Source organism: Toxoplasma gondii, chromosome III (assembly GCF_000006565.2).
Source record: "Toxoplasma gondii ME49 chromosome III, whole genome shotgun sequence".
Classification (NCBI taxonomy): Eukaryota; Apicomplexa; class Conoidasida; order Eucoccidiorida; family Sarcocystidae; genus Toxoplasma; species Toxoplasma gondii.
In genome coordinates this window covers 2,047,053-2,073,800 of record NC_031470.1, presented here as the reverse complement: position 1 = coordinate 2,073,800, position 26,748 = coordinate 2,047,053, and the positions used below count along the sequence as shown (strand labels likewise).

Below are 26,748 nucleotides of genomic sequence, written 5' to 3'. Positions count from 1 at the left end.
AACCACAGCCGTTCCTTACTTGCATTTCTGCGTTCAAGGTTGGTGCGTTTCCTTCCACGCGTTCATAGCATTTGCAACTGCGAATCGCTCGGGACTGCTGTCGGTTGCGTGGTACCGACCTGGTCCGTTTCCGCTTTCTGCATAGCGTTTTCAGGAGTGCCGACGACTCTGTCTCGGGCAGACCGAAGGAGCGCCTCGTTCGGAGTCACGGCTGAAATCGAGGTGCCGCCTCCTCGAGAGTGGGTGCGGTCTACCACTCTGCTTCCCAGAGGAGCGACGCGAGGCGGCGACATGATATACACAGTGAACGACAGGCGTAGCCGAAATGATATACGATGAAAGCCAGAGTGGCCCTGCCTGTTCAACCGTGACAGCCTTTGGTAGCTAGAAACGACTCTCGCGTCAAGAATGGCACACTACTTCTCATGATTCAACTAATGCCGTGAGCTCCACACGTTTGAGACCTGCTACACTTCTTGCCATAGTCTATCGCACTTGCACTTAAAAAAGATACCGCTGCAGAGCTGAAGGCAGACCGCCTTCTTGCGGCTGTGGCCCTGGCTGTACAGGAAAACGTTGCCGTCGGTGAAAGCCCCCGGAGCCCGTTCCATCTGGCCAGATTTCAGAGTGACACATAAACTGGTTTTCGCTTCCTCTGTCTAGTGGACTTCACAGCACGACAGGAACTACGAAAAATACGAACCTCTCAGGAACGGGCCGCCAGCACTTCGAGAAACGTGTTCCATTTCGTTTTCTTGTTGCTGCCTCGCCAGTGGCCTTCTTCGGCCGCCGCGGCAGCGGTCAAGACTTCTTCTAGCAGCATCGTTTCGTCTTGCAAACGGGCGAGAATGTCTACTAAGACGCTTCCCTTAACTCGCTTCTCATCTGACTCTACGTTTTCTGGTCGGTCTGAGGCGCAGTGCCCTCTCTCGCACTTTTCGGAAGCTCCACTAAACGGCGATTCGCTGTCCTTCCTGCCATCTGAGAAAACCCATTCCTGTTCCGCTGAGAGAACGGTGTCTGGCTGTGTTCCCTCCCTTTTCTGTGCATGCACTTGACCAGGCTTTCCTCGCGCCTGCGCGTCTGGAGCCGGATGCCTCTGGACTTCCTCTCTCGCTTCCCCGCGCTGCACTTTTCTCCCCGGCTGTCTACTCTGCGCCCCAGACTCTGTCAGCGCGTCGTTCTGCTTGCCTGAATGCACCTCCCGGGAGTCTCCTGTGCGATCTAGGAGCGCCCCGATGGCTCTGAGGGTGGCTGCCCAAAACAGGCCAACAGAGTCGTTGCCAACGGGGCTTTCCACTTCACCCTCCTTCCCGCCCGACGCAGCGGAGCCTGGCGCTCGCGCGGATACGAGGGTCTGTCTCAGGGAGGCTGCTCCGGCTGTCTCTTTGACTCTTTCCGACTTCTTCTTTTCGGCATCGCCCCCACGGCTGCTAGGGCTGTCTCCGCCTCGGCAGAGACTATCGCCTTCCGCTTCTCGCACCGCCCGGAGGTGCGGATCCAGCGAGAACCAGGCGAACGCCGGCAGCGGAGCAGCGCCCGGCGCGTTGGGCCGGAACTCGCGAGTCTCCACCGGAGGGCCGCAGACGTCCCGGCACAGACCGTTAGTGCAGCTCCGCGGGCGCGCGACCGAGCTACAAGCGCAGGTCGTAGACTGACAGTCGACGGACAGAAGGCCCTGCGCGGGGCTGGCAGGCGTCAGGCCACCCAAACGTCCGGGCAGCGCCTCCGGCAAGCCACGGACAGCGATCCAAGACGCCACGTCGCGCACTAAATAGGCAATCACTGCCTGCAAAAGCAGTCAAGAGCGATCTCGACAATCACGACACGCATAAGGGGGGACGCGCAGACACACGACAAAGAGACTCGAGAGCTTTGAATCCCCGAGAGGTGATTCGTCAATAATTCCCAACTCGAAACCGAGGCTGTGGACGCGAGATTCCTGGTGTGCAAAGGATCCTCTTCTGGCTTCGTGCACTCAGGGATATTCCCCAGGCATCGCCCTACAGACGGAGCTGCGAGGAAGACGCAGGGAACACGCCCTTCTGTAAGGGAAGAAAGGAAATAAGACTACCAAAGTGAATACCATGGCTCTTGCTCAGTTTTATACAAGTGTTGAATCTTCCAGTACACATCTAGAACTTTCGGTGCCGCGCCGTCGGGAAGCCGCCGCGCGAGTCAGAGCGACAAAAAGTCCGAAAATTGGGTTTTGTGTGAAAACAGAGTGGGGGCTGAACAGAGCCTGACACGCTGGCGACATCCACACTGCCGACCACCGGTTTTCTAAAAAAAAGTGGCGCCGCACAAGGTGCTCTCTGTTCAGCGGGGCAAGTGAGAACCGACCTTCGGGAAAAGAGACCGGGACTGGTCGCCAGAAGTTCTGTCAATGAAGTGAGAGTACAGGACCTCAACTTCGAGGAGGGGGAAGCGAAGGGCGACAGCCAAGGCCGCCAGTTCGTGAACGTTCGTCGACCGCGGCAGGAAGAGGCAAACGTTGGGGGCGATCCTGCGAACCGCAGAGAGGCACAGAAACAGCCGAAAAGCGCCGATAACCCCGAGATGAGACGGCGCAGACGACGAATGTGGATCCGAACTTCAACGGGGGCCGGCTTTGAACACAGCACCACCGAGCGTTGTGCGTGGGCGCTGTAGTGACACCCGATAACCCCCCGCGGAAGACAGCGTCGTCTTCAGCGGCCGTGCGTCACAACCACATGATCCGAGCAAACCCATGGCGGTGTGTCGCGCAGGAGAGAGGAGCGTCCTTTCTCGACCTCGTGGTCACAGACGGTGATGCTTAGTCGCTGAGGCCGACGTCGCGACAGCGCGCGTCCCATGTCTTCAGTCGAACATGTTTCACACTCACCGTGCCGCTGCTTTGACGAGCGAGGGAATGTGCGCAGAACCGACTCCACCGCCTCCATCTTGACCACCCGCCACGGAGAAGAGCTGCGAACGGAAGGACCGTCGGCCTGAGTAGCTCGGCCCGCTCCACGGCGGGGACATGAAGCACCACGCGATGTCTGTGAGGAGCGAGCCTCGTTGGGAAAGGGGACGCGACGGCGCCAGCTCCCCAGAGATGAGGGAAGCGTTAACAGCCTCCAATGCCTCTCGAAAGAGCCTCTCGTTGCGGCGCTCTTTCTCGCAGAAAAACGCACACGACCCGGACGCCGCCGCTTCTGCTTGGCCCACGCAGAATGGGCACTTTACGCGGGAGAACTCTCTGCAGCAGAAGCAACGGAGACTGTCTACGCCTTCGTTGAAATCTGTCTGCTCGTCGCTCGAGTCGTCTGTCGACAGATGCCGCGTTCGCTCAAGCTCGCGCCGCGCTGCCTGCCGCTCCCGCAGCCAGCCAGCCAACGTGTTGTGGTGTACGTACACCTGGTCGCGGACCCCGTACAGCGAGGCGTTGTGCTTGCAGATGGCCACTTTCACGAGGTCGCAGTCCACGCCGACGCATGCATCAAAAAACCGCGCGAACTGAATCACATTTCCGCCCGCTCCGCAGCAGCCATCCATTGCCACTAAAGGAAGAGGTGGCGGCTCGTCGTCGGACCCGATTGTTTCTTCAGCTCGTCTTTTAACTGTTCTTTGACAGCCGCTATTCCCATCGGCTTCGCCCAGAGAGTCCCCCAGAAGCGTGGTTGACTCTCTGCCCTCCTCCGCTGGCACAGCATCCGAGCGCCCTTCCGTGATCGCCGGCCTCAGAACAGCGCGCTCACCAGACGCGTTGTTTCCAAGTTCACTCCCGGATCTGCGGACACAACTTTCTGAACTGCTGGCCTTGCTGGCTTGGCCGCAAGGCGCTCGTTCACTCTTCGCAGACAGCAGATCCTCTGAGTCAAGAGCTACCCGTGCGTTGGGCCTCGGCGTTCTCCAAGTCGAAAGACCTGAGACTGGCGGACTCTGCATTCTGGCGTGTACAGACACCTCACGGAGCACGGACGCGAGGTACGCTGCAATGCACTCGACGGTCGTCTCGAACCAGGCGTTCTCGTCCAGCAGCATTCCTTCGTCGTACTTGTGGAAAAGCGTGTAGCGCAGTCTGTAGTACGAAGAGTCTGTGGTGTTGCCGACGCTGTCGTAGCCGGGCGGGAGAGCCAAGTCGGAGGAAACCGCAGGCGTCCCCCTCAGGGGCGCCTCGCGCCTGCCACACCAGTTGGACTTGCTTTGCACTGCGGAGTCTTGTCGAAACTGTCTGCATGCTTCCGCCAGAGTCCCGCACCCGCACTTCCTCCTCCGCTCGTCTCCAGCTCGAGTGGGTCTCATGCCAGCCTGGTCTCTCTCGAAAGCGCCATCGAATTCCGCATTTACCCCGGTAGCCGTCGCCTGCGTCTCTGGCGGCTCCAGCCCGCCCCATGAGGCCGTCGGGTCGGAGCCGTGAAGAGAAAGCGGCGCCGGCGGCGAGGCTTCACAGGCGGTTTTGGCCTCTCTGTGTGGCTTGCGTTGGCGCGTGGTCTTCCGCGAAGACGCGAACTGAGTGGGGAGTCCAAGGGCCCGCATCAGCTCCAGTTCGTCAGTTTCTATGTCCCTAGGTTCCGCGAATGTTGCTCCCCACGCCTCGTCCCGCCTACCTCCACTGTTTTCGCTCTTCCACACCCGCGCGCAGTCAACAGCCCCCGAGCCTAGCTGCTCCTTCGAGCACCCGCCGCGGGCCGAGTCTGCCGCGCCTGGGAAGAGCCGCAGCGAGACTGACTCTGCATGCGCGTCTGAGACCGACGCGGGGCAGCGAGGCAGAATCAGGGCCGCGGAGCCGCTCGCGCCCATCACAGGCGAGGCGGTTAGCGGGAGCGGGACGAAACCCGGAGACAGGTGCGCGGCTCTCATGCTCCGGAACGGAGGCGCATGCGGATTCAGCCCCCTAGAGCGGCGGGGCGGAGCCGCGGGCACAGCCACACACGCCGGCGTCGCGCCCGTCCGAATCTGGAGGTCGCAGAGTTGCTGTTGCAATTCCTCCATCGCTCCCGAGAGTGCGTCGGCGCCTGCGTCCGGCAAGTCGGGAGCCACCACGCCGTGACGTCCTGCAGAATTGAACTCCAGACGGCTCTGCGCGCCTCGACATCCCCGCACTCCCCCAGATTCTCCCATTTCGCCCTGCTCTTCACGATCTTCCGAGACTTGCGACGCGCTCCGGATTCGGGGCGTGGGCAGCCAGCCCACTCCGCGCTCGACCTTGACGTCGCTGCCGAACCGCTCGGCCTTTTCCAAGTCGCTACGCGACACCGGGAAGCGTCGTGCTAGCGAGGGATGCGCCTCCCTGAAAAAAGAACCTGCTTGCTTCTTGACTGCGGCCTCCTTCGCGGCGGGGGTCGCAGTGCTACGCCTCTCTGGGGCGTCTCCCTGGATTTGAGCGGAGACCCCCGGCTGAAGCGGCGCTTCACTCAAGTCCCTCTCCAAAGCCGGGAGATCGAAGAACGCGTTCACGTTCCAGTTGTGGTCCGAGGGGTCTTCGCTTGCTTGGTCGTGGAGGACCGCTTGTACGGCGAACGGCAGCCTGTCTTTGACGTATTTGGCGAGAAGAAGAAACTCCGCCGGGCACAGCTGGTCCAAGTGCTTCATGAGGACTCCGAGGGGGTGCGAGGAAGGCTCGGGGGCCTGTGGCACCTGTGGACTGAGAGGCAGCTCGAGGGCAAAATTGTTTGCGACTCTCTCTTCCTCCGCGTGAGAAGCGAGTCCCGGTGACGTCGAATTTCTTTCCCTTTCCTTCGAGCGGCGCTTGCCAGCGGCTCGAGTCGGAGACCGCGCCGAGGACGCACTCGGCGCGCCCTGGGACACCGGCGAGGCCCGTGAGGAGACCCCCGACGCGGGGGTAAAGCTTGAGGCCACCTCTGCGTACCGGGTCCACCGCGAAAGCAGAATAATCGAGTTGCACTGGAGTCGCTCTCTCTCAGAGGAGTCCAGAGCCTTCGTCTCGTCGGCGGCGTCTAAAACGACGCTTCTGGTGCCTTGGTCGTCTGTGGCAGTGGCGGAGAGGAAATCGGCCCTCGGCCGCACCTGCGCCACAGAAGAGACGTCAGAGTCTTTTGCTTCTGCTCCAAGCGAGTAGCCTGAGCAACAGCAGTCAAAGACAGACGCAGAATGGATCTTCTGTCTTGCGCAGGAAGACGTGATTAAGTTAAAAGCATGCAGCTCTGTGTCCTGAGCTCCCGCAGAGGCAGCCACCGGACACTTGGATTTGGGGGGGGGGACGGTGCTAACCCGCTGCTGTCGAGCAGCAGGCCCCCCGGGAGGGGGTCGCTCAACGTCAGGCGTTTCGCTCCGTCTAAAGCTCCCTTCCGCGGCCAGAAGAACGTCCTTATTGTTTCTCTCTGGGTCCAAGTCGTTCGGAGATTCGCTCCCGCTGTCTGGCGCCGCCCCAGCGAGCATGGCACAGGCAGCTGCTTCGCATGTGGTCTCGCAAACAGCCTCTGAAGGAGTGTCTGGAGGGTGTGGGGCGACGGGAGACAGGCTGTCACAAGCGGTCTCCGTCGTCTGCTTGCCGGCCTCGGCAGTGCCATTCGGTCGGGACTCTCGCGGCGTCGCCGGCTTTCGTTGCGGAGGAACCGCAGTCGGATCCAGCAAGAGTTGCTCCAGTTCTTCCGGCAATGTGTAGCAAAGAAAAAGCGAGGCGGCAGGGAGCCCCGGAACGCCTGCGGAACACCCGGACGCGAGGGGGGTGTTGGACGGGCGAGTCGAGTCCGGGTGTACATACACGCCGTCGAGGCGCGTTTTCCGCTTCGCGTTTCGCGCAGAATCCGGGAGGAAAAGTGCCGGCGGCTGAGCAGCGGAGAGTGCGGCAGCAAGGCCGCTCGCAGGCGTGTGTGGGGAATTTGGAGGCCGGGGAGACCGACGGTACGATGAGTTAGAGGAAAACGAGTGGCCGAGACTGACCGGAGACGAGAGAGGCGATGCGTCGGGCAACTGGACCGGTGCAGAGTGCGTAGCACCGCAGCGGCAGGCGGCGGACAGATCGAAAGCGGACGGTTCAGACACAGGGTACGCGGGAAAAAAGGTCTGTTCAGCCATGGGTTCACCACCGACTTCCTCGCTTCGACTTCCCGCCGACTGTGTGGCTGCAGCACAGGTGTTATCCACGAAGGCGCAGAGCGAGTAGACAGACGAGGCACTCTCTGGAGAGAGGGAATCTTCCGACACCGGGGTGAGGACGCTGGACGCCGCCAGAGAGGGAGGGCAAAGCGGCGGCGGACCCGGGCGGCCGGGACGGGAACTTGAGGGCGCGGTGAGCGCCATTCCGAAGAAAAGAGTGACAAGACACGACGCTGAAAAACCGAGTTGAATTCGCAGGTCAGTCGCGCGGAAACGAAGTCTGCGCAATGGTTAGCAGCCAACGGACAGTGGATTCATAGCGGGCGAAAAACTTGGACTTACCTGCAAAAAATACGAGGTGGGGGATGCGGGGAAGCAAGGAGGGAAGCCAAACGAAACACGGAAGACTGACGGCCCACGAAGACGAAGTGAGGAAGTTCGACAAGAGGGTAAATTCTCAGATGTCTGAAAAAAAGCGGGACGCGCGCAAGTGTCGGAGCAGAGATGCAGAACCGCGTCCGACAGCCCGCAAAATGACCTGCCCAAAACACATCGCCGGTGACCTGCGGCAAACTTGAGGAAAAAAGGTACAGTCCCTGGACAACAATGATGCAAACGGTCTTGACGTCGCTTTGTGTGGAAGAAAAGTACGAAACGCGGCACATTCAATTTTCAAGGAAGTTCGATTTAATCCGGCGACGGCACATGTAGTACAAACTACCAGTTCAACGGCTCTGCATGCGTTCTGTGCGAAGCCACAGGATGTGACGGCTTCGTCAGACTCCACCGAAGCCTCATCTTGACATCTTGTTGGCTTCTGTTTGTGCTGACTTGCAGGATCCCGAGAAAATGCTCATCCCCACACTTTTTCGCGTGTGTAACCAAAGACAGGTTTCCGCCATCCAGGAGCGACAGAGGGAAAAAGGAGAAACCGAAACGATTTCAGCCAAAGCGAAAGCCGTCGGGTCAAAAAGAACGTCGTCCAACTTTTTGAGGCAGAGCCTACACAGCCCACGGTGTCAACCACAGAAAAGGACCTAGTGCGCAATTTATGTGGTCCACCGTTCCCAAATTCTCGTTCCGGGGCTCCCTCCCTGTTGACAAAAGTGAAAAACTTCTTGGCAGATGCCGTCAGGCGGGTCTCAACTCCTCTGTGGTCGCGAGAAGCTTGTTCTGGGGTGTGCTGTTGGGTCGCACACTCTTCTGGGTCACAGGTTGTTTGGGGTCCGCCACACTTTCAAAGTGACGAAAGAGGCTTTTCTCCGTTCTTCCAGAACGCTGCTTCGGGAGAGCGAGAAAACCGAGGATCGGTCGAACAAACGATACGGGGAAACGCCTCAAAAACACGAGAGCGGGAGGCAGGAACCGTAGACAACAGACAACTGATGACTACACCCTTCAGCGTCAAAAAACTGAAACGTTCCCCCATGCCCCGTTCAACTGCACGATGCGCCGACTGTAAGCTACCATAGCCTCAGACACACTATTACGCTCCCCGTCCTTGCACACACAGCTTCTTCAGTTCTTTGAAATCATTCGTGACAGCGAACACGTTGTGTTTCTGCGCTTCCCCCGCTCCGCTTGCGTTTCATCTTCCGGCTCTTTGGACTTTCTTTCTGAGGCCATCTCATCAGCCAGATTAGGATACGAGAAATAACCTGCGCCGAGAATCAAACTGTAACAGTGGCTGCATAGCAGGGCGCGTTTCTGTGTAGTTCTTTGTACAGCACGATAGAAAGAAGAATCCTGCTTGTTTCTTATAACGCACCAGCATTCATAACAAAGGGAAAAACCCCAGTGGTCAGTCAAATGAAGCACTGCTAGTAGTACCACTCCCTAAAGATTGAAATGTGAGCGTCCTGGTGCCTGCCCAGCTTGTTACCAGTTTCATCCACTCTCCGAAATCAACCGGGAAAAAAGCCTCTACTGGCGGACAGTTTTGTGTACACCTGTTTACAGAGGGCCTTTTCAGTAAGTGGGAATATCTATTTCGTCCAGAGAGTAGCTTCAGCAAAACGGTCATCCACCTCAGATGGTGAGTGGTAGGTGGCTAGAACGGCTTACAAGTCTAGGATGTCCGTCGGTCGACTGCAGCTTCAGACCCCATGAGGCCCAGGCTGGTTTTCCTTGAATTTTTTTCCCCTTGACTGAAACACGTCCCCGTTGTTTATATTCCTATTTTCCTCTAGATGATCGTTTTTCCCCATGAGGCAGTGAAACAGTACTGCCCTGGCTGCCGCGTCACCTTAGACTGACTAGTTTCACAGGTTCTACGGAAGAGTTGAAGGGTGCCCTTCCGTTTTCTCAGAATCGGAAAGAGGCTCTTCGCGTGTTCCACTTCTCCAGTAGAGCAGCTTGGCCGGTTCCTAGATTCCGTGTCATACCGAACGCCGGCAGCCGCATAAGGAGGAAGGTCTTAAGCAACCACGAATTCGCGTTGTATATCGTGATGCACTACCAAAATGAAAAACACGACTATCCCCGCGAATATGATCCCTTCTTTCTTCATTTTCTCTCGCCTCCCGTTTGTGTCACTGTAACCGTTTTCCTTTTCTGAACTACACTTCGCGAAAAGTATCGGATAAAAACACACGCACACACAACGGAAAACTGGACAGCAAACGCGAATGGACAGTTCGGACACAGCGGATCGCCAGGCGAGTTGCCTGCTTTGTCGGACGCATGCACTGTCTCAATGCATCCGGCTCCTTCCCTCGGCAGGCAGAACAGTGCCCCCAAACTCGACGTGGAACCTCGTGAAACCTTTCGAAAACAAAGCAGACATTTCGGACAAGATTTTCACGCGCAGAGACTCCCACAGCCCTGAAGTGGCACTCTCTGCAGTCTGCTCTCTCTCACCGACTCCGCAAAGACGTAGTTCCTTGTTTTTTGTGTCCGACAAGATCAGCTGAGAGGTCGCGACTCCAGTGCACGACGTTCCTGTCCCGAAAACGGAGGTCCCGCTCTCTGCCCTCAGAAACAGCTGTACAGACTTCCTGCAGGTGCCATGAGGCCTTCCTTTGTCTCAAGCACGTGTCGCGGAACGCCAACGAACAGAAGACCTAAACAGACGCATGCTTCCCTCTACGTTTGACCCGGGCTCGCCTCTGCGTCCTCGCCTCCGTTTCTGTTCCCTCTTAAAAAGAGAACTTCTCTTTCTACCTGCTTTCGCCAGCGAGAAACACGCCGCACGCTCACGCCTCCAGCGCCGCAAGCTTCTCTGCCACAAAGTCCGGCTGGTCGGGGAACTGTCTACGCAACGAAGTTTCGATCAGGCTCTTCATGAACGCCAGCTTCAAGTCGCTCTCTTCGCCCACCCGCTTCTTCACCTCCTCGTATGTTGCATGAAGGAACTGAAGAGGTACAATCAACACACAAACTAAAAACGCGTCCAAACTGGCATCCCTACATAGCGCCACACACAACGACACAATGTCTGTCACCACGTCCGTACACGCGTACGTGGTTAGAGGAAATGCGTATGCATATGCATACATATATGTATATGCATATATATGTATAGGTACACATATAGATATATTTATATATATATATATATATATATAGTATACGTGCTTAGGCCGATGCGGTCTTGGAGCACACCTACAGATCGGGCACCAATGTACATCAGGTCGAACAATTGAGCCTTGAGAGCAGAAGATGACACGTAAATGCACACACGAACTATGAACATGTTTACGTATGAAAAGAGAGAACCTTCTTTCTGACTTACATCCCAGGCAACATCCTCGGATGCGGGAACCTGCAGGAAAGGCATGCATGCTTCTTGGCGTTTGGTGAAGTTTGGGCTCGCAACCATCGTTCCAATGGTCACTGCGAAGAGCGTTACCACTCGAGGGTTGTCAAGCGCCATGTCTTCGAGCTGGGGCAAGAAGTTCAGGTTGATGCTGAGAAAAAACAAGCAAGAGGCAGACAATCACGTTTCGCGAAGAGGGCGACGCCTGAGGCTACGAAACCGCGAGCACGCGGACCGAGCAGACAACTCGACACACACACACACGCAAACCAGACAAGACGGAGACACAGACGGTTCAGATCACTCTAGCGCAGCGGACGACACACGAAAAGGAGAGATGCAAACAGGGAGGTTGACAAAGAACGCAACGAAATACCGGCGCAACAGCGGCGATGGAGCACGACAACATGCGGCCGTGGCACGAGAACACTGTCATCCCAAAATGAGAAAAAGCAACGGTACGAAACGTGACCGAGGAAACGAAAAGGCAGTCGAACGCATCGGTCATCCGGAACACAGGAGAGCCCTAAAACGGCTGGGGCTCAAAAGTATCGTTGGCAATAGAACGGATCAAAAATCGAAAGCCTTCTGTAATTGCACGAAAGAGGACAGACGATCCATTTTTATCAACTTACACGTCGACAAACTGACGCAGTGTGGCCGATAACCGAACTTGCTCGCACATGATGAGACCAAAGAGCTCCGCGTAACGCGCCGATCGTTCAGGGTGAGAATCATCGGCTGCCTTGGCGCACAACGCGTGAAACTGTTCTCGTGCCGTCGAGCTGGGCATCTTCAGGGCCTTCCACTCTTGCCAGAAATCCCTAAAACGGAAACGTACATGCAACCATGTGACAGATGAACCCCTGCCTTCTCAGAGATTTTTCACACGCCTTCGACGCAGCGCCTCTCGAGAGGCCGTCCTCCACCGCCGAGACTGTATTTTCTCTTAATCGTACCATTATTTTTCCAATCTGTTTGAAAAACGAGCATCGATTCTCAACGGCAGCCGCGCCCTTTCTTCTTCCTCTGCCCCAAATCCTTTACCTATCTCATGTCTGTCATTTGATTTCGAAACGCCCCTTGAAACCCTCAGGTCGACCACCAGCAGTCGCCAGACGTCCCTGCTCTCATTCTGTTTGCCGTCTTCTCTCACCCATTTCCCTCTTAGGTCCAAGCCGCTTCCTTCACTTACGCAAAAGGCTTGTCCTCCCTGACGAATTCGAAACAAAGAAGCTCGACATCCTTCTTCAGCTCCGGGGGCTCGCAGGGCTCCGGCGGGGGAGTCTCTGCGGCCTCGGCGCCGACGTTCATGAGTCCAGGCCCCCCCGCACTCCCGCCTCGGGGGCCAACTAGCCCCTTGCCCCCACCGCCTCCACTAGGGCCGCTTACGGGCCCGAAGCGCGGGAGGCTGTGGTGCCCGGAGACGGGGTGAAAAGCGGGCGGGGCACCCCCAAGAAGCGGCGGTGCACCGGCTCCGCCCTTTGCTCCAGTGGCCCCCAGACCGTGCGCGCCCAAGCCACCCGGGCCCGAAAAGGACCCCGGACTGGCGCCCAACGCGCCCGCAGCCCCAGGGCCCGCCTGCGGGGCTATAAGCGGCGGCACCGCCGAAGCACCGAAAGTCGGTCCGCCGTGGGCCCCCACGTTGTACGGCGACGGCGGGCCTGGCAGGGGGGGCGAGGGTACGAGGCTGTCGCTGCTTGGCGACGAAGCCCCAAAGATCGCCCCCGGCTCAGGCTGTCCGGGAGTCGGCGGCAGAGGAGACGAGACGCCGCTTCCAGATGCTGTTGGCGCATTTGGCCACGGTGCCGAGGACGACGAAGACGACGAGGAACTTCCCGCGCCTGCAGCCGCGTCAGCGGCTTTCTTGGCAGCTTTCTTTTTCTCGAAAATCGTTCGCTGTTCGTGGAGATAGTAGGCGTACGGTACCTCCGTTCGACGCCCCACAATCGTGTACGTTCCCTCTTGGGCCAGGTGGATTGCGCCACCCATGAGTTCGTCGCGCATCGCCTGAACACGCACACAGCCGGAACGAGAAGGCACGAGTCCTTTGACGGCAACCGAAGCTTTTCTCGATAGAATGACGTAAAACAAACACGCCGCGACTATACACACAAGGGGAAAAAGTAGAAACATCGTCACTTCGGTGTTTTAACATAGATCTTTTCGAATACAACGCTCACTTTTTGATTATTGCTGGCTGTGTTTCAATACTTGTAACGGCACTACTTCATCCTAGTATTTGAAGTCACCCGAAACTTCTCTCTGACGCAAAGAAAAGGTCACCGACGGGAACAGTCGCGCCAGTGGCGGCTTCGAAGGCTTTCAGGACATCTGTTGCCATTGAAACAAACCTGTGGTCTGGTAAAGCATGATGTGCTCGGGGATTGTAAGCTCATACTTCTTTTTACTTTCAAGATTTATCTGAGCTACTCTTGTTGGACTTGGGATAGGTTCTTTCGCTGTTCTATTCAAAAAGCTAGCTAGCCAGCCAAGTCGCAGTTTTGTGTGTGCGGCGTAATCTACGTCCACGCAGTCACGCCTGCGTAAACACGAAGGGCTTTTCTTCACGCCTGGGCCAGAGCACAAGCCTCACATCTTCACGAATTTGAGCGACGGATTTCGCTCTTTCCTTGAAGACTTTCTTGGTCCAATTTCGCGTCCGCAAGTCCAAAACGTCCTGAATCTTGTAGATGATTCTCTTGCTGTAGTTCGCCTTCTGTTGGAGGTCCTGAAGCTTGCCCATAAACTCATGCAGCATCTGCTGACTTTGCGGCTGCTGTTCAAGAGTGAATCCTGCACGCGCAGAAAGAGTCAATGCAAGCGAAGGAAGAAACGACACTCCTCCATAGCCGAAAGGGTCCTACCGTCAAACACCTGGAGTCTCTACGGCACGAACCGTCTACGCGGCGCAGAGCCGAACACACACATATGCGCAGACTCCTCCAGAGTCGGTTCTACCATCTTGTGAAAAGAAGCTTCTCGACTCGTCGCCCATTCGTTCCTCGACGTCTCTGGCGAGTCGTGCAGAGAGTACCTCGAGACGACACTCCCGGACCCAGGCGAGAGTCAAAACGCCGAAGAACACCCCACATTCAGCCGCCTTACCGATGGTTATCAACAGCTCAGTGAGACACTCGACGAAGTGCTCATCGGGGTAGACGTCCGGATCCCCAGAGTCTCCAAAGACCAGCGAAGTGACGACAGCCTTCAGGACGCTCGGGGCAATGCACTTGCGGAGGTACAGCTCTCCAATGAAGCGCATGTCTGCAACGAAGGGGCAAAAGACCGTTGCCACAGTCACGCGCGACAGATGGACCGGGACACCGAAATCAAGGAAGGAAGCTTGGCGTTTATACGGTTCAAGACGCGCATGCCACTCTAGCTTCTTCAAGTGCCGACACACCCCTATCAGAGGCTTCCCCAGTTGAAGACATGTTGAGAAGAGAGGAACTATGCCGATGGCGAACACCCACAATACTCTTCGCACATGCAAAGACGCCGACCCCTGTCAACGATTCCCGGTTGTCGGTGCAGAGACACAAGGGCGCAAAATTGAGTTCGGCCATTATCGCTTTAGAATACTAAACTCCAGATGAACAGTCCCAGAGAACTCCACAAATCCGAGAAGTCGAACCTCGGCAGTTTCCACCCCGAAAAAACACAACAGAACTCGCGCATGCGTGGAGTCTAAAGACTCACTTCCGAGGACTCTGTCTTTCTTCTTCTTGGTCAACTTCTGAACTTCTTCCTCGGAGTGGCACTGCGCACGCTCTTCCTCGGTCACCTCCAGCGCTTGCATGCCCTGAAGCCTGAAGAGCAAATGCCGACGAATTCGTCGCCGCGTTGACAAAAAGAGTCCAAAACGGTGACATGTTAGTCCTCTTGTCATCATCGACGAAAGACCAGTGCCGCGGGGAAAATGGCCACCACAGAAGACTGAACGCTGCATTACGCTTGCACATTACACTGGAAACGTTTTATTGTCCACGTTTTTCCCTGCAAATGGTCCACGATGTAGACCCGTATCTCCCATATCAGACAGAGAGACATATTAAAGAGTGTCGTCGCGGTCAACGCCCATACCTCATTGCCTCCATAGCCCTACTGACTGCAGATTCACATGGTAGAAAAAGTAATGACGGCATGTTCTTCAAATCGCTATCGTTTAAACAGTCTAGTGCCCAGCCACCACAGTCGAGACCCTGCTTTGGGGAGAACCACGAAAGTTCGCGCTCTGCCCTCGCCTCACGCGCGCGCATGCACTTCCTCGCAAACTGTGCGTGTTTTGAACGCATTTCACATTTCTCTGTTTGGGCGTATCCGCCTTACTGAGAAGCAGGTGCCCCCTCGGCTTGTTTCACGAGCGCAAAGTCCGTCTCTCTCTAAGTTATTTTCGACAGAACTCATCTTTTAACGCATGCTCCATCTAACCACACAAAGTTAGGCCGTCACTACTTGAATTTCGCACTTTATGGAGGAGGCGTTCGTGTTTCAACAAAGGCGCGTTGCTTCCACGGAAACTGAGAAACACATCGTAGTCCACTTCGACGCAGCTCCGACGGACTTCTTCATGCCCGTTTTGGGCCACAACTACCGTCACTGGTGAATCTCGCCACCGCATTTGCCTGCTGCAGCCGTTTTGAGAAGTTCCTATTCTTCCTCCTCCCCTTCCCCCCCACTTACGCTTCAAACTCTTCCTGACACCGGTTGACGAAGGCGCGGTTGAAGTTCAGTTGTTTCTCCTCGCCCTCTTTGTCGAAATCCAAACTTCTCCACTTTAGAAGTTGACACAAGTCCGCGTATGTCTCGCTGTATTCCGGCTCCGTCACCGCTTTTGCGTAGACCAGGTCCGCTAGCATCTGGAGCTCTTCCGCGTTTTCCAGAGACTCTCCTTCCACCGCAATCTTCTCCGCCACGACAACGAATTTCTCAATGGACATCTTGTTGAGAAGGCTGTTAATCGAGCGGCGGAGCAGCTGAGGCCGATCCAGCGTCTGCTTCTTCAGCAAAAACTCCGGGCCTCGCGACGGCGAACTCTGCGACAAACGAATCAAACGTGGAAAAACGACCGAGTCGTTCTGCACGCCCTCTGCTCGAGGACGTTTGTAGAAAACTGACCAGCTGGCGTTCCATGCGGAATCCGAAACCGTCTCACAAGGACCCAAGCTCCCGCGCGCATACCTCCCCCCCCCAACTTATATCTCGGAACAACTCTGCAAGAGGCTTCTTCGGGAAGCGACGCGGAATTGAACGTACTACACATTGGCATATAAACAGACATGTGAAGAGAGACAACCAACAGACACACACATACTTAGACATCGACACACATGCAGGGAAATGGATAGCTACATCGATCTCGACAGAGAGAGAGACGGAGGGATGCAGGTGAAGAGATTGATCGATGTAGAAAGAGACATACAAGTCGAAAGATGAACTGATGGAGAAAGGCAGACGTATAAGCAGATCTATACACAAATGTAAGTAATATGTGTGAAGAGATGTACGCATGCAGTGGCACAACCTCTGGAAACCAAATTGAATGGGTCATACAGTGTGTTACATGACAGAAAAGCAGTGGAACTGACTGCCGAAGAACTGGAAAAGACCTAGCATTCCTGTTTTTCTTCAAAATACGAAGCGTCCATCTACCGACCGCGCGCATGACAGCGACGTGTCACAGAACTACAGGCAGCAGTGCCTCTGAGGCTGGCATGAAGGTCCGCGACTGCACACTGCTTTTTTCCATGCGCTCCAGTGTCGTTTACATTTTGAAAAGCCCCTTCCCCTCTCTGCTCTGTAAGGCCTTTTCTGTACCTGCATAGACGCGCCGTGCTGAGCATTGCCGCTGCTCTGCATCGGCCGCGAAGAGAAGAATCCGCCCAGCCGCGAGAAAGTGTCTCCGCCCATGCCTTGGTGTCCGCCTCTGCTTGTCCCACCTGCTCCAAAGATGCCACCCTGAGATGCGTTGTTCTGGCGAGCTAGTGCCGCGCTCTCCTGAGATGAGGAAAACAAGAAACACAGCCGTGGTACCTGGTGGCCGTGTCAACTCCTCAACTTGCGGAAAAGTTCACACACACACACACCGCCTCGCTGGTACTGTATTGTTTCCTTTCCCCGCATACACGTGAACGCCTCCTTGTGCATACTTCATCAACTGTAGAAACAGCCATGCCAATTTCATAGGAGCGCACCCGAAGGCGAGGCGGAAAAGGCCCTCATCCTACAGACGCTTACCTCTCTCCATTTGTTGCCTGCTGCGGAGTCTCGCCATCCGCCGTTGGAGCTGCAAGTACTCCCGGATCTCTCGACGATAGCTCCACGCTCGAAGTTGTCTCCGCCCATGTGAGGCCAGTCCCCACCGCCTGAGCCCCGGCCGCCGCGTCCCATGAGGCCGCCCTTGACGGCCTGGGCGCCGCCTTTTCCAAAGAGACTCCCCGACATCGTGTTCGCCGGGGAAGAGCCCAGAAGGTGGGCGTTTCCGGCATTGGCTCCACGGTCATTGCCCGCGTTCCCAAGCTTGGATTTTCCTGCGTTTCCACCTTGTTTGTGTGCCTTCGATGCCAGCCAGTCCTTGGCGCCCGACGTACGCTTTCCCCCGACCTGGGCCTCGCCGGGGCTGACGCAACGCATTCGGCCCAGGCACTCCGGAGGCGAAAGCGTGCCGTTCAGAGCGAGGAAGAGCCCAACTAGCTGTTTCTTGTCGTAGGGCGGCGCGGTCGCAAAGGTGGCGTGCGAGGGCGACCCAGGTTTCGTCTGGGATATCGGAGACAAGTCGCTGAGCACCGAGGCGCCGCACGAAGCAGAGTCGCGCTGAGAAGACGGAGACACCCCGACGAGACCTGCCGTAGACCCCCGGGCCCGCTCGTAGAAGGCCCGCTCTTCCGGAGCAGAGACCGGTGGCGGGTGTACAATGCCGCCCCGCACCTGGTGTCTCCCGTCTCGCGAGTTGAGACCCGACGACCGCAAAGACTCCACGTCCTGCGAATCGGAAGTGGCAACGCCTTCATCGTCACGCGCTTCTGGCCCATGCAGCTCCAGCTTTCCTTCCTCTTGTACCTCCGCTTTCGTGGAATTCTCGGTATCTGGGACGAAGGGCGGTGTCGGTTCTCTTCTTTCCAGTCCACTCGTTTCCTTGGGTTCCTCCTCTCGTGCTTCCTCAGAGACCGCGACGTTTTCTTTGGTCTCCTCAGGGCCTTCTGCTTCCTCGCCCTTCACATCTTCTCTCGCTCGTGCCGGAGCAAGGACCGACTCGCGAGACGTTTCTTGCTCGGTCTCTTCTTCTGGAATTTGCTTGGCATCTGCCTCATCTTCTTCTCCCGCATCCACCTCCTGCTGGTCCACGAAAGCTTCCTCTTTCTCCTCCTTGTGCTCGTCCTTCTCGTCCTCTCTTGTCTCCTCTCCTGGACAGAAGGCCACAGCGGAGACTTCCGCCGTTCCTTCCCTCTGCGTGTCGTCCTGCAGAGACTCCTCAAGCGTAGAAGATGGCTCAGCAGCTGGGGTGTCTTCCTGTGTCTCCGTTGGTTCCGGAATTTCATGTTCTTCGCGTCTGCCTTCCTTCTCCCTCTGATCCTCACTTGAGGGATCTGCAGCTAACGAAGCTTCCCGGGAGTCACTGGCCGTACCCTCTGGCTGCGCGCTGGCTTCCGCTGAAGCCTCTAAAAGCACCCTGCCTTCTTGTTTCTCTGCCACTTTTCCTGTCACTTCCTCTTGGGCGACCACCGGGGCCGAACTCGAGCCCGATGACACTTGTGCCCCATCCTCGCAACTGGGGGCGGAACGTTTCCCTTCCTCTCTCTCTGTGTTCCCCTCGTCAGCGGGTTTCTTCGTTTCTGTCCTCTCGTCTAACTGCCGGATCTCCTGTCCCTGCCCCGGCGTCGCCAACAAGGGAGGGGCTGTAGACGCAGATGTGGGGGTCGCGGGACAAGGTCCCGCAGCGACTTCAACACCGGCAGTGCCTTCTTCTGCTCCGGAAGCCGAGCCCGACGCCGCCTGTCTTTGCGTCTGCTTCCCTGTAAAGGACGAAGCCTGCATCCCAGCGGGAGGCATACCAGGGCTGGACGGCAGGAGAGCCTCGCCGCAGTCTGCGCTTGCCTCCGACTCCACTCGGGAGCCCTCAGTCCAGGAGCTAAGCGACCCTCGTCGTACCTCGGTAAGAGGCACGTTGGTGACCTTCTTTCGGAGGCGTCTCTGGGGACTCTCGGAGTGGCACATGATGCCGTGGCCCGCAGGGCCTCCTGGGGCCCCTGAGCTCTGAGACATCAACCGACTGTACAGGTTTCCACGGCCCGCTCCCACACTTTGAATTCCTCCTGGCATGGGCGCGCCGGGGTAGCTCGCGCTCTCGACCAGACACACGCCGCGCTGCAGCCCCGGTTCGGCTCCAAGCCCTCCGAAGCCGCCCGCAGACGCCACGCCGCGGCCCATGCCCGCGTACCCCGGAACGTAGGGCGAGGGCGAGTACACGGGCGACGGCGGGCACCCTGGGGCGCTCCCAAGGAAGGGTGCGGGGCCGTCTACGCCATTGGCGCCCGGCTGGGAATACGCGCCTGCGCCGAGAGACCCCGAGTCCATCGGTCCGGCGCCACCAAGCGCGTTTCCTTGGTTCGACACGAGGCCAGCTCCTGACAGAAGAGGCGCGGGAGGCCCCGCCGTCGAGGTCGAATCTGCCTGGCTGCCTGGTTGGTTTCGGCCCACGAATCGAGCAGGGGAAGGGCCATTCACATCGGAGCGCAACCGTCCATTCCGGCTGCTGGGGCGCGAATACGAGTCGTCTCCTTCTCGACGCTTCAGCGGCTGGTTTTCGATGCGCCTGCTGTTGCCCCGACGCCGGTCACACGACGAAGACTCCGATTGCTGGCCGCCCTGGTGTCCATGAAACTTTCGCGGGGACGTCGCGGCGGAGCCTCGCACACTCTGTAGGCCAGCAGATCCCTGAATCCCGAACGGGCCTCGAGTGGACCCTGAAGCCCCGCCTCCCGTGCCGTCCACGTACCCCGGAGACACCTCGAGAGGCGCAGCCGTCCCTCCAGGCTTCCCTGGCTGCGGACTGCTGCCGGCGGGTCCGTATCCCTGGACGCCCATCCCCATGCCCTCAGGGGGCAACAGCCCCGGCTGCATGAGGCGGCTGTGGGGCCCGATACTGCTTCCCACGCCGGAGTGTGGAAGTCCAGTCCCCAGCTCCGGGCTTATTCCTCGCGGAAAAGGCGCCTGAGGCGCCGACCCCTGGAAGGGCACGTGCGGATGCGGCCCAGACGGGTTTGCCAAGAGATTCGGAGTTGCATTCCGAGACATAAAGTCTGAAGGCGGGGGGTGTTGAACGTCGGGCTGCACCACGCCCATCACTGGCGGCTGTCCATACACGCCACCGCCGCTCTGGGGGTCTCCGAGAGTCGCATCTCTGCCCGAGTTTGAGTTAGCGCTTCCCAGAGGCGGGTACCCGAACGGAACCGTGCCCGCTGCCAAAGCAAAGGCATTTTGGGGGGGCAAGTGTCCCACAGGATGGGGCAGTCCTTCGCCATCCATCCCGCCCGTCTCTCTAGCCTTTCCGGGAGTGCTCGGCGCCCCGTTGCGCAGCTCGGCGCCTGGCGCGTGTGGGGCGTCCCTCTCGGGGTAGTTCGCGTTCTCCGTGCCGCTCAACTGCATGCAGTTCACCTGTTGGTTTGGCTGGCCCAGGAACGGGAGCTGGGGGCCCGATCCAGGGTGAGGCATCATGCCGAGTGGGACAGGCCCCGCGGGGGGCGCACCTGCCAGAGGCACTTCGCTTCCTGCACCCGGTGGGTAAAAGTAGTAGGGCGACCCCGAGGGCATGTTCGATCCTGAAAGTTCTCCGGAAGAGGGCACCAAAGGCATCCCACCGTTCCCGGCTGCGACGCCGGTGTCGTACGGGACGTCTGCTGAGGCTTCGCCTTCTCCCGGAGTTGCAGACGGTCCTGAGAACCCCTGGGTCCCCGCCTGCTCGGGCAGCATTCCGCAGGGCCCGCTCCCTTGCTTCTGGGCAGCGCGCCCGTCCATGAAGTCCGCGCCAGGGCCCTCGAGCCCCACACCTTGCGGGAAGGGCTGGGGCGGGAACATGCGCAGGCCGTGAGACCCCTCGGGTAAAGGCGGGCCGCCCATGCCGTGGGGCGCGCTGCCCCCCGGATACGACGGCGGGAAGGCGAACGGCGGACTGTGGCCTTGGGGACCCGCGTTCGGCGCAACTCCTCCGGGGTACAAGAGCGGATTGTGGGGAGGCCCGGCCTTGTAGGGCACGAAGGAGCCCGAGAAGGGCGGTGCAGACCCACTGCCTTGTAGCAGCGGACCCGCCGGACCAGTCATGATCGGGGGCCCCGCAAAAACATTGCCGCTCTTCGCGTCCCGCTCATTCGTCACGAGCATGTGCGGGCGCGCAACGAATCGCCCAGAGCCCTCGTAAGTCGGTTGGTGGTGCGGCACTGGCCCCGCCGGAGGGTGTGGATACACAGGCGCCGTGCCTTCTTTCTCGCTTCTTCGCCCTTCACTCTGCGAAGAAACTGAGAAGTCCGAAGAGAACGTCTCTCGGCCGTCTCTCTCGCCTGGGCCCTGGCTCCCCGGCGCTCCTGACGGGGGCCCGCCGCGAGGCCGCAGTGCTGGTGACGAGTGAGCCATCGACATCTTCCCTTCTCCTGCAGGTCCCGACGCATGCAAGCCTCGTTCTCCCCCTGCATTATTGCCCATCTTCGATGGGCCCCCGAGTTGCCGGTCTCGACCTCCGCGACCGCCTTCCTGGCCGCCTCGGCCTCCAGATCGCGGTGTCGGTCCCTGCAAAGGCACGCCGTTGTTCCTGAGCAACGGCGTTGTCTCTCTCTGTCGAGGCCCGGCATCCTTCCCGCGTCCAGGTCCTTCCCGGCCTGCATCTCTGCAGATTCCAGGGTCGCTGTCTTCCCCTTCGCCAGGTGGCGGTAATTTACTCGGCGCAACGAGGGGCGAAGACCCTGGCCGCTGGGTGCTACCTCGTCTCGTGCTGGCCTCCTCGCGGCCCTGAGTCCCCGTGTTTCCTTCTCTCTCAGTCTCGCTGGCTGGCATCGGCGCCCGCTGGTTCTGGCCTTGGCCCCTGCTACCCGGAGACACAGGGACTCCCGGATGGGTTCCAGATTTCTCTGGGGTCTTCTGCAGCGGCCCGGACGACGCCACCAGCCCGGAGCCTCTCCCTGCATGCGCATGTGCACGCATCAAGGCGCCTCCAGCCGACCTGCCGTTCGGTCCCCACACGCCTCTCGGGCCCGGAGGGGTCGCAGCTGGGCCTGGAGTGGCGGCGCTGTTCGCACTTAATTGCTGTGTCTTTGTCTCTAAGGAAAGCGGGCCTTCGGCGCCCTGGACTTTCCCGCCCGCTCGCCAGCCGCGCCCTGCCGCGTTTTTGTGGCCGTTGTTCCCTGCGGCTCCAAAGCCTACCGCGCCCACATTTCCGCCTCTCTCGCCCTGATCTGCGCTGCTGCCGCCTCGGACGCTCCCTCGGTCTCCCGGGCCCTTCATTTGGTCTCCTCGCTCTCCGTAGGATCCGCGACGCTGTCGGCCTTCGCCGTTCTTCTGAGAGTTGTGCTTGCCACTAGCGTTGCTATCGCTTCGCTCTGGGGGCGTAAAGCCCTCGCTACTTTGTCGACACGAATTCAGTTCTTCGAGAGGCATTTGAAGCTCCTCCTTCTCGCCGGGGCCACTCAGGGGAGAAGAAGGCACCTGGCCGTACTGAGTGCCTGCAGCGGCCGCGACGCGGTCCGCTCTTGCGCCCGGCCTCTTCGGATTCGCGTGAGGACCCATGCCGTCTTTGCCTCGCGCCTCTCTCGCCGAAAGCGGGCTGCCTTTCTTCGCGACGTTTCTGTCTTCCTGGCCCTTGAAGCCTGACTGACGCCCAGCCGAGCCGACTGTCGAAAACGAAGCAGGCAAAACGTTCCCCCCACGCAGCGGCGAGTTCGCGCCCTTTCCTCCCTGGAAGTTGCTCGAAGAGGCCCGCGAGAATCCGCCGTACTCCGCGGGCTGGGGAGGGGTGTTCGCGAGCGACAACTCGTTTTCTCCAGAGTAACGGGACGACGCAGAGCCGTCGCGCCCTGATTTCTGAGACCCACTCCCGCCGGCGCCGGAGCGAGACGCGGGATGGCCCCCCGGGGGCGGGGGAGGGACCGCGTTGCCGCCTCGCTTGGGCCCGTAGCCCGAATGACGACTCACATTCGGTTCCTCTTCCTCCGGTATCGAGAAGGTAAACGATCCCCGGCGACCCTTCCCTTTAGACTGTTGTTGGGTGCCCTTCTGGGACACGTTGTCGACCCCAGAACCCGCAGCCGTCCACCCGGGCCCACTCGTCGCCGGAATAAGGCCTGCCCCTGAATGTTGCTCCTTTTCGAAGGCAGCGTTTCTCTTGGGTGCAGGGCCCAGGACTACGGAGCCCACCGTGAGTCCTGGAGTTTCCGCCTGTGACACTTCCACAGGCGTTTGTTTCTTCAGTCCATTCGCGTAGTCCTCTTTCGGAAGTGTAGCGTCACGGGCAGATGCTGTAGAGTCTCCGTTGTCCCCGAGCCCCAAACATGCAGAATCCTGGCCCTGTGCCGGATCTCGCTTTGCGTTCGCCGCGCCAGAGCGATTCCTACTCGTCGGGACTGGCAGACTGTGCTGCATTTGAAACGGCGGCAAACTCGGCGAATCTCCCGAGTTCTGGCTCTTTCTTCGCTCTCTCTTATTCGCGTTTCCGCCATGCGACGCCGTCTTGACAGTCTCGTCTGTTCCGCTTCCACCCGAGAAACTTCTTCGGCTGTCGGCTTCGGATTTCTCTTCGAACAACTCGGCTGGCGACGCGTCCTTCTTTTTGTGACCCGCGGCATTTTCTTGCTTGGAAGCCTCTCCGGGTGCCACCGGGGAATTCTCGGCTCCGCGGCGATCTTCTTCCTGGCCCTGCCCCCGGCTAGCCTGGCGACAGGAGCCCCTCCGGCGCTGGCTTCCGTCTGCGCGTACCTCCGACGCCCCTTTCTCTCCGTCCTTCTTCCTGTCCGTTCTCTCATTCGAGTCCTTCTTCTCCCCGAATGGACGCGACTCACCTTCCACGAGAGGAGAGAAGGAACGCGTAGCCTCGCTTCCCTTACCTTTTGCAGGTCCTGCTCCTTCTAGGGCTCTCACCGGGACCGTCTCTGCACTGTCACCGCGTTTAGTCTTCGTACAACTTGCATCCTTCAGTCCACTGTCTCCCGGTTTCTCGCCGTCACCCTGTCGAGGCCCTGACCACGGTCTCTTCTCGCTGTCTTTCCTTCCCGCCTGTGCCTCATCTTTCTGTTTCTGAGCCTGCGCGTCGCCCTTACCTTCCCTGTCGTCATCCCCCGCTCCTGCCTCCTTCTCACCCGCCAAAAAGCCGCCCGCGCCATCTAGCAGCGATCCGCCAATAACAAGCTTTCCGGTCTTCGGGTCGCGAATGTCCAAGACATTCCGTCTCCGCGGAGGCGGCGGGTTCACCACGCTCGTCGACCCCATGCCGCCCATGGCTCCAACGACTACCCCGTGCGGCCCCACTCCCACAAGAGGCCCAACCATGCCTAGCAGTGGCCCGTTGCTCCCTGGGGGCCCCCGAATACCCTGGCCGACGCCGGGCATCCCCGGCGGCGCGTTTTGCAGCCCGATCCCTGGGTCCGAGCTGCCTGCTGCGGGCGGGCCGCCCATGGGGCCGACCCCACAGACGACCGAGCCTGGAACCCCAACGACGGGGCCTTGGGGTCCAAGGCGCAAGCCTCCCGGGTGCGCATCAGCCGGAGACGGGATCGGCCCTCCGGGCGGAGGAGATCCTGCCTGCGGCATCATCATTTGCGAGGGTAGCGACATATTCGGGCCACACCCCAACATCGGTTCGCCTCCCGAGGCGTTTGGTGGGGCTTGCCCGAACGGGGAGCCTCCAGACGGGCCTCCTGGCCCGACTTGATGAGGTCCGCCGGGACCCGGCATCACTGCCACGCCGCTCGTGTGCGGGTGGCCCATGACGAATCGCATACCAGGGCCCATGTCGTTGCCAAGACCGGCAGGGCCTTCTCGCCCATGATGGAAGGGCGGATGCATCGGCGGGCCCATGAGTTGCATGTCGCCAGGGTGCGGCGGTCCGCGCGGTTGGTCGACATTCCCCTGGAGGCCCTGGCCAGAGTGCTGCGAGGCTCCTGGGGCTCCGCCGGGAAAGTCGACATTCGCGTGGCCTCGCCCCCCCACGGAGTTTGTGGGGGGGCCGCGGAGTTTACGCGGGTGGGAGGGTACCGGGCCATTTTCGGGGCGCGCATCTCTGTCGCCTGGGAAGTGCGCGTCCTCGCGTCCCAGTCCCTCTGGGCTGGTGACGCCCAGAGGCGCGCCGCCCCGCCCGCCTCTGCCGCCCAAGTGTTCCTCGAAGGCCCTTCCGGGTCCAGCCCCGCCGACGCTCCGGCTGGGTCCGTTGCTTGGTCCCATCCCGCCTGCAGGTACGCCTAGAACTCGGTCTCTCTCGTGGTCTCCACTCGGGACGAAAGGGCCGCCGTGTGGAGCCGGGCTCGGCCTGCCAGTGTGGAGAGGCGGGCCGTCTCTCTCTCCTCTGGGTCCGTTGGGTCCGCGTGCGCCGTCTCCGCCCAAGTGCGGTCGGAGACACCCCACACTTCCAGGAGGACTCGGCGGCGGAGGCCCGCAGAGCGAACTGGGGACGGGCCCAGGGTGGAAGCCGAAGGGGCCCGCGGGGACAGATGCGCCCAGGGGAGCACCAGTGCGCACTTCCTCGGACTGCGCGGATTCTCGGTCACTGCCGTTGGTCGCGCCGGAAGGTGCCAGCCCCGCCGGTCCAGGAGGTCCCGAGGCCCGCGGAAAGGGCCCGTTCGTGTGGGCGACAGAGTGGAGCGCACCCGGGCCTGTCTCTTCTCCGGAAGGTCTGCGCTCGAGAGGCGCCTGGCCACCGCGGCTGATGCTGGGGCGCACGTTGCCGTGCTGTGGCGCCGCGAAGGCGGCAGAGAGCAGAGGTGGACAGCCTGGGTTTTCGCTGTGACCCGCCAGCGCCTGCGAGGGGCCCCCTACGTGGGGACGCGTCGGCCCGCGAGGCCCGCCTCTGCCCCGGACTGGCGCGGTGTGTACGGGAGCGTAGGAAAGCGAAGGTCTTCGTCGGTCCTCTTCCCTGCCGGAATGGCGCAACTCTTCTCGTGGGCGTGATACATTTGAGCCGTCGTGAGAGAACATGGCAACTCCGGAGGGGCGACCCCCGGCTATGCGCTCTTCATGGGAAGCGAAACTCGGATTGCGTCTCCCTCTTCCCTCTCGCTCGTGAACTACTGCTGCCTTGCCTCTACCGCCTCCGCCTCTCACCATTTCTCCTCGCCTATCTCCCAACGGTGGACGCCGACCCGCCTCTCCGCCGTTCACAGCAAAGAAAGACATAGATGAACCTGGGGTATCATCGTCTCCTCCACTGGATCCAGATTCCCTTCCGAAAACCGCACTCTGCGTGCTGGGTCCGGCGATGTTTCGCGAAGGACAAGTCAACTTTCCGATGACATAGCCGCAAGAGGAAGGGGCCGCCGAGCGGTTCGTCTTTCCGTTGATTCAGAAACCACAGCAGTTAGTCGTCTTTCTTCGTAGAGACACGCGAAAATCCGGCGGGGTGGCGTCTCCTTGAGGAGCGTGGACCGACACGAGTAAGATTGCCGCATGAATCACCGTCCAATCGTCCGCGTCGAACAAGGGTCTTAAACCGGAGGGAAAGACAGACACTGCAAAACGAAACGATAAACGAGAAACGAAGAAAAAGTTCGCTCAAAGACTTGAAAACACGACGAAAATTCGATACAGAAAAAAACAAAACGAATGGGAAGCAGAGACTCGAAATTCTTCTCCCCCTCAAAGGCGAGAAACTATTTCCGTGTGCCCCCCCACGACAAGAGAGTGACTGAGAAAAGAAACGAAACGCATAAAAACGAGGCCAGCGGAATATCGACGCAAACTATTTTTTATTCCATGGTAGAGATCTCTCTGGT

The 26,748-nt window shown here is 59.3% G+C and overlaps 2 protein-coding genes across 2 annotated transcripts; both read right to left on the bottom strand.

Moving 5' to 3' along the window:
• Positions 1 to 2,319: 2,319 nt before the first annotated feature.
• On the bottom strand, positions 2,320 to 7,230 carry TGME49_254950 (RNA cap guanine-N2 methyltransferase; the record flags this gene model as incomplete). The annotated part of the gene is made up of 2 exons (XM_002369508.2): positions 2,320 to 2,506; positions 2,867 to 7,230. The coding sequence occupies 2 exons, from the start codon at positions 7,228 to 7,230 to the stop codon at positions 2,320 to 2,322; spliced, it is 4,551 nt and encodes a 1,516-aa protein (XP_002369549.2).
• A 2,185-nt stretch (positions 7,231 to 9,415) lies between these two features.
• Positions 9,416 to 26,650, bottom strand: TGME49_254940 (MIF4G domain-containing protein). The gene is made up of 10 exons (XM_002369507.2): positions 17,024 to 26,650; positions 16,604 to 16,783; positions 15,470 to 15,822; positions 14,486 to 14,595; positions 13,892 to 14,050; positions 13,380 to 13,579; positions 11,979 to 12,793; positions 11,419 to 11,607; positions 10,760 to 10,934; positions 9,416 to 10,379 (listed from the first exon to the last, which is right to left on the bottom strand). The coding sequence occupies exons 1-10, from the start codon at positions 26,150 to 26,152 to the stop codon at positions 10,221 to 10,223; spliced, it is 11,469 nt and encodes a 3,822-aa protein (XP_002369548.2). The 5' UTR covers positions 26,153 to 26,650; the 3' UTR covers positions 9,416 to 10,220.
• Positions 26,651 to 26,748: the final 98 nt, after the last annotated feature.

Excerpts from the sequence above, each read along its gene's own strand:
- TGME49_254940 (XM_002369507.2), bottom strand. The coding sequence starts at position 26,152 with ATGTCTTTCTTTGCTGTGAACGGCGGAGAGGCGGGTCGGCGTCCACCG. Across the intron at positions 14,051-14,485 it reads GAAAGACAGAGTCCTCGGAA|ACATGCGCTTCATTGGAGAG; the intron begins GTGAGTCTTTAG and ends CCTTCGTTGCAG. Across the intron at positions 11,608-11,978 it reads AGGGAGGACAAGCCTTTTGC|GGATTTCTGGCAAGAGTGGA; the intron begins GTAAGTGAAGGA and ends TTTCCGTTTTAG.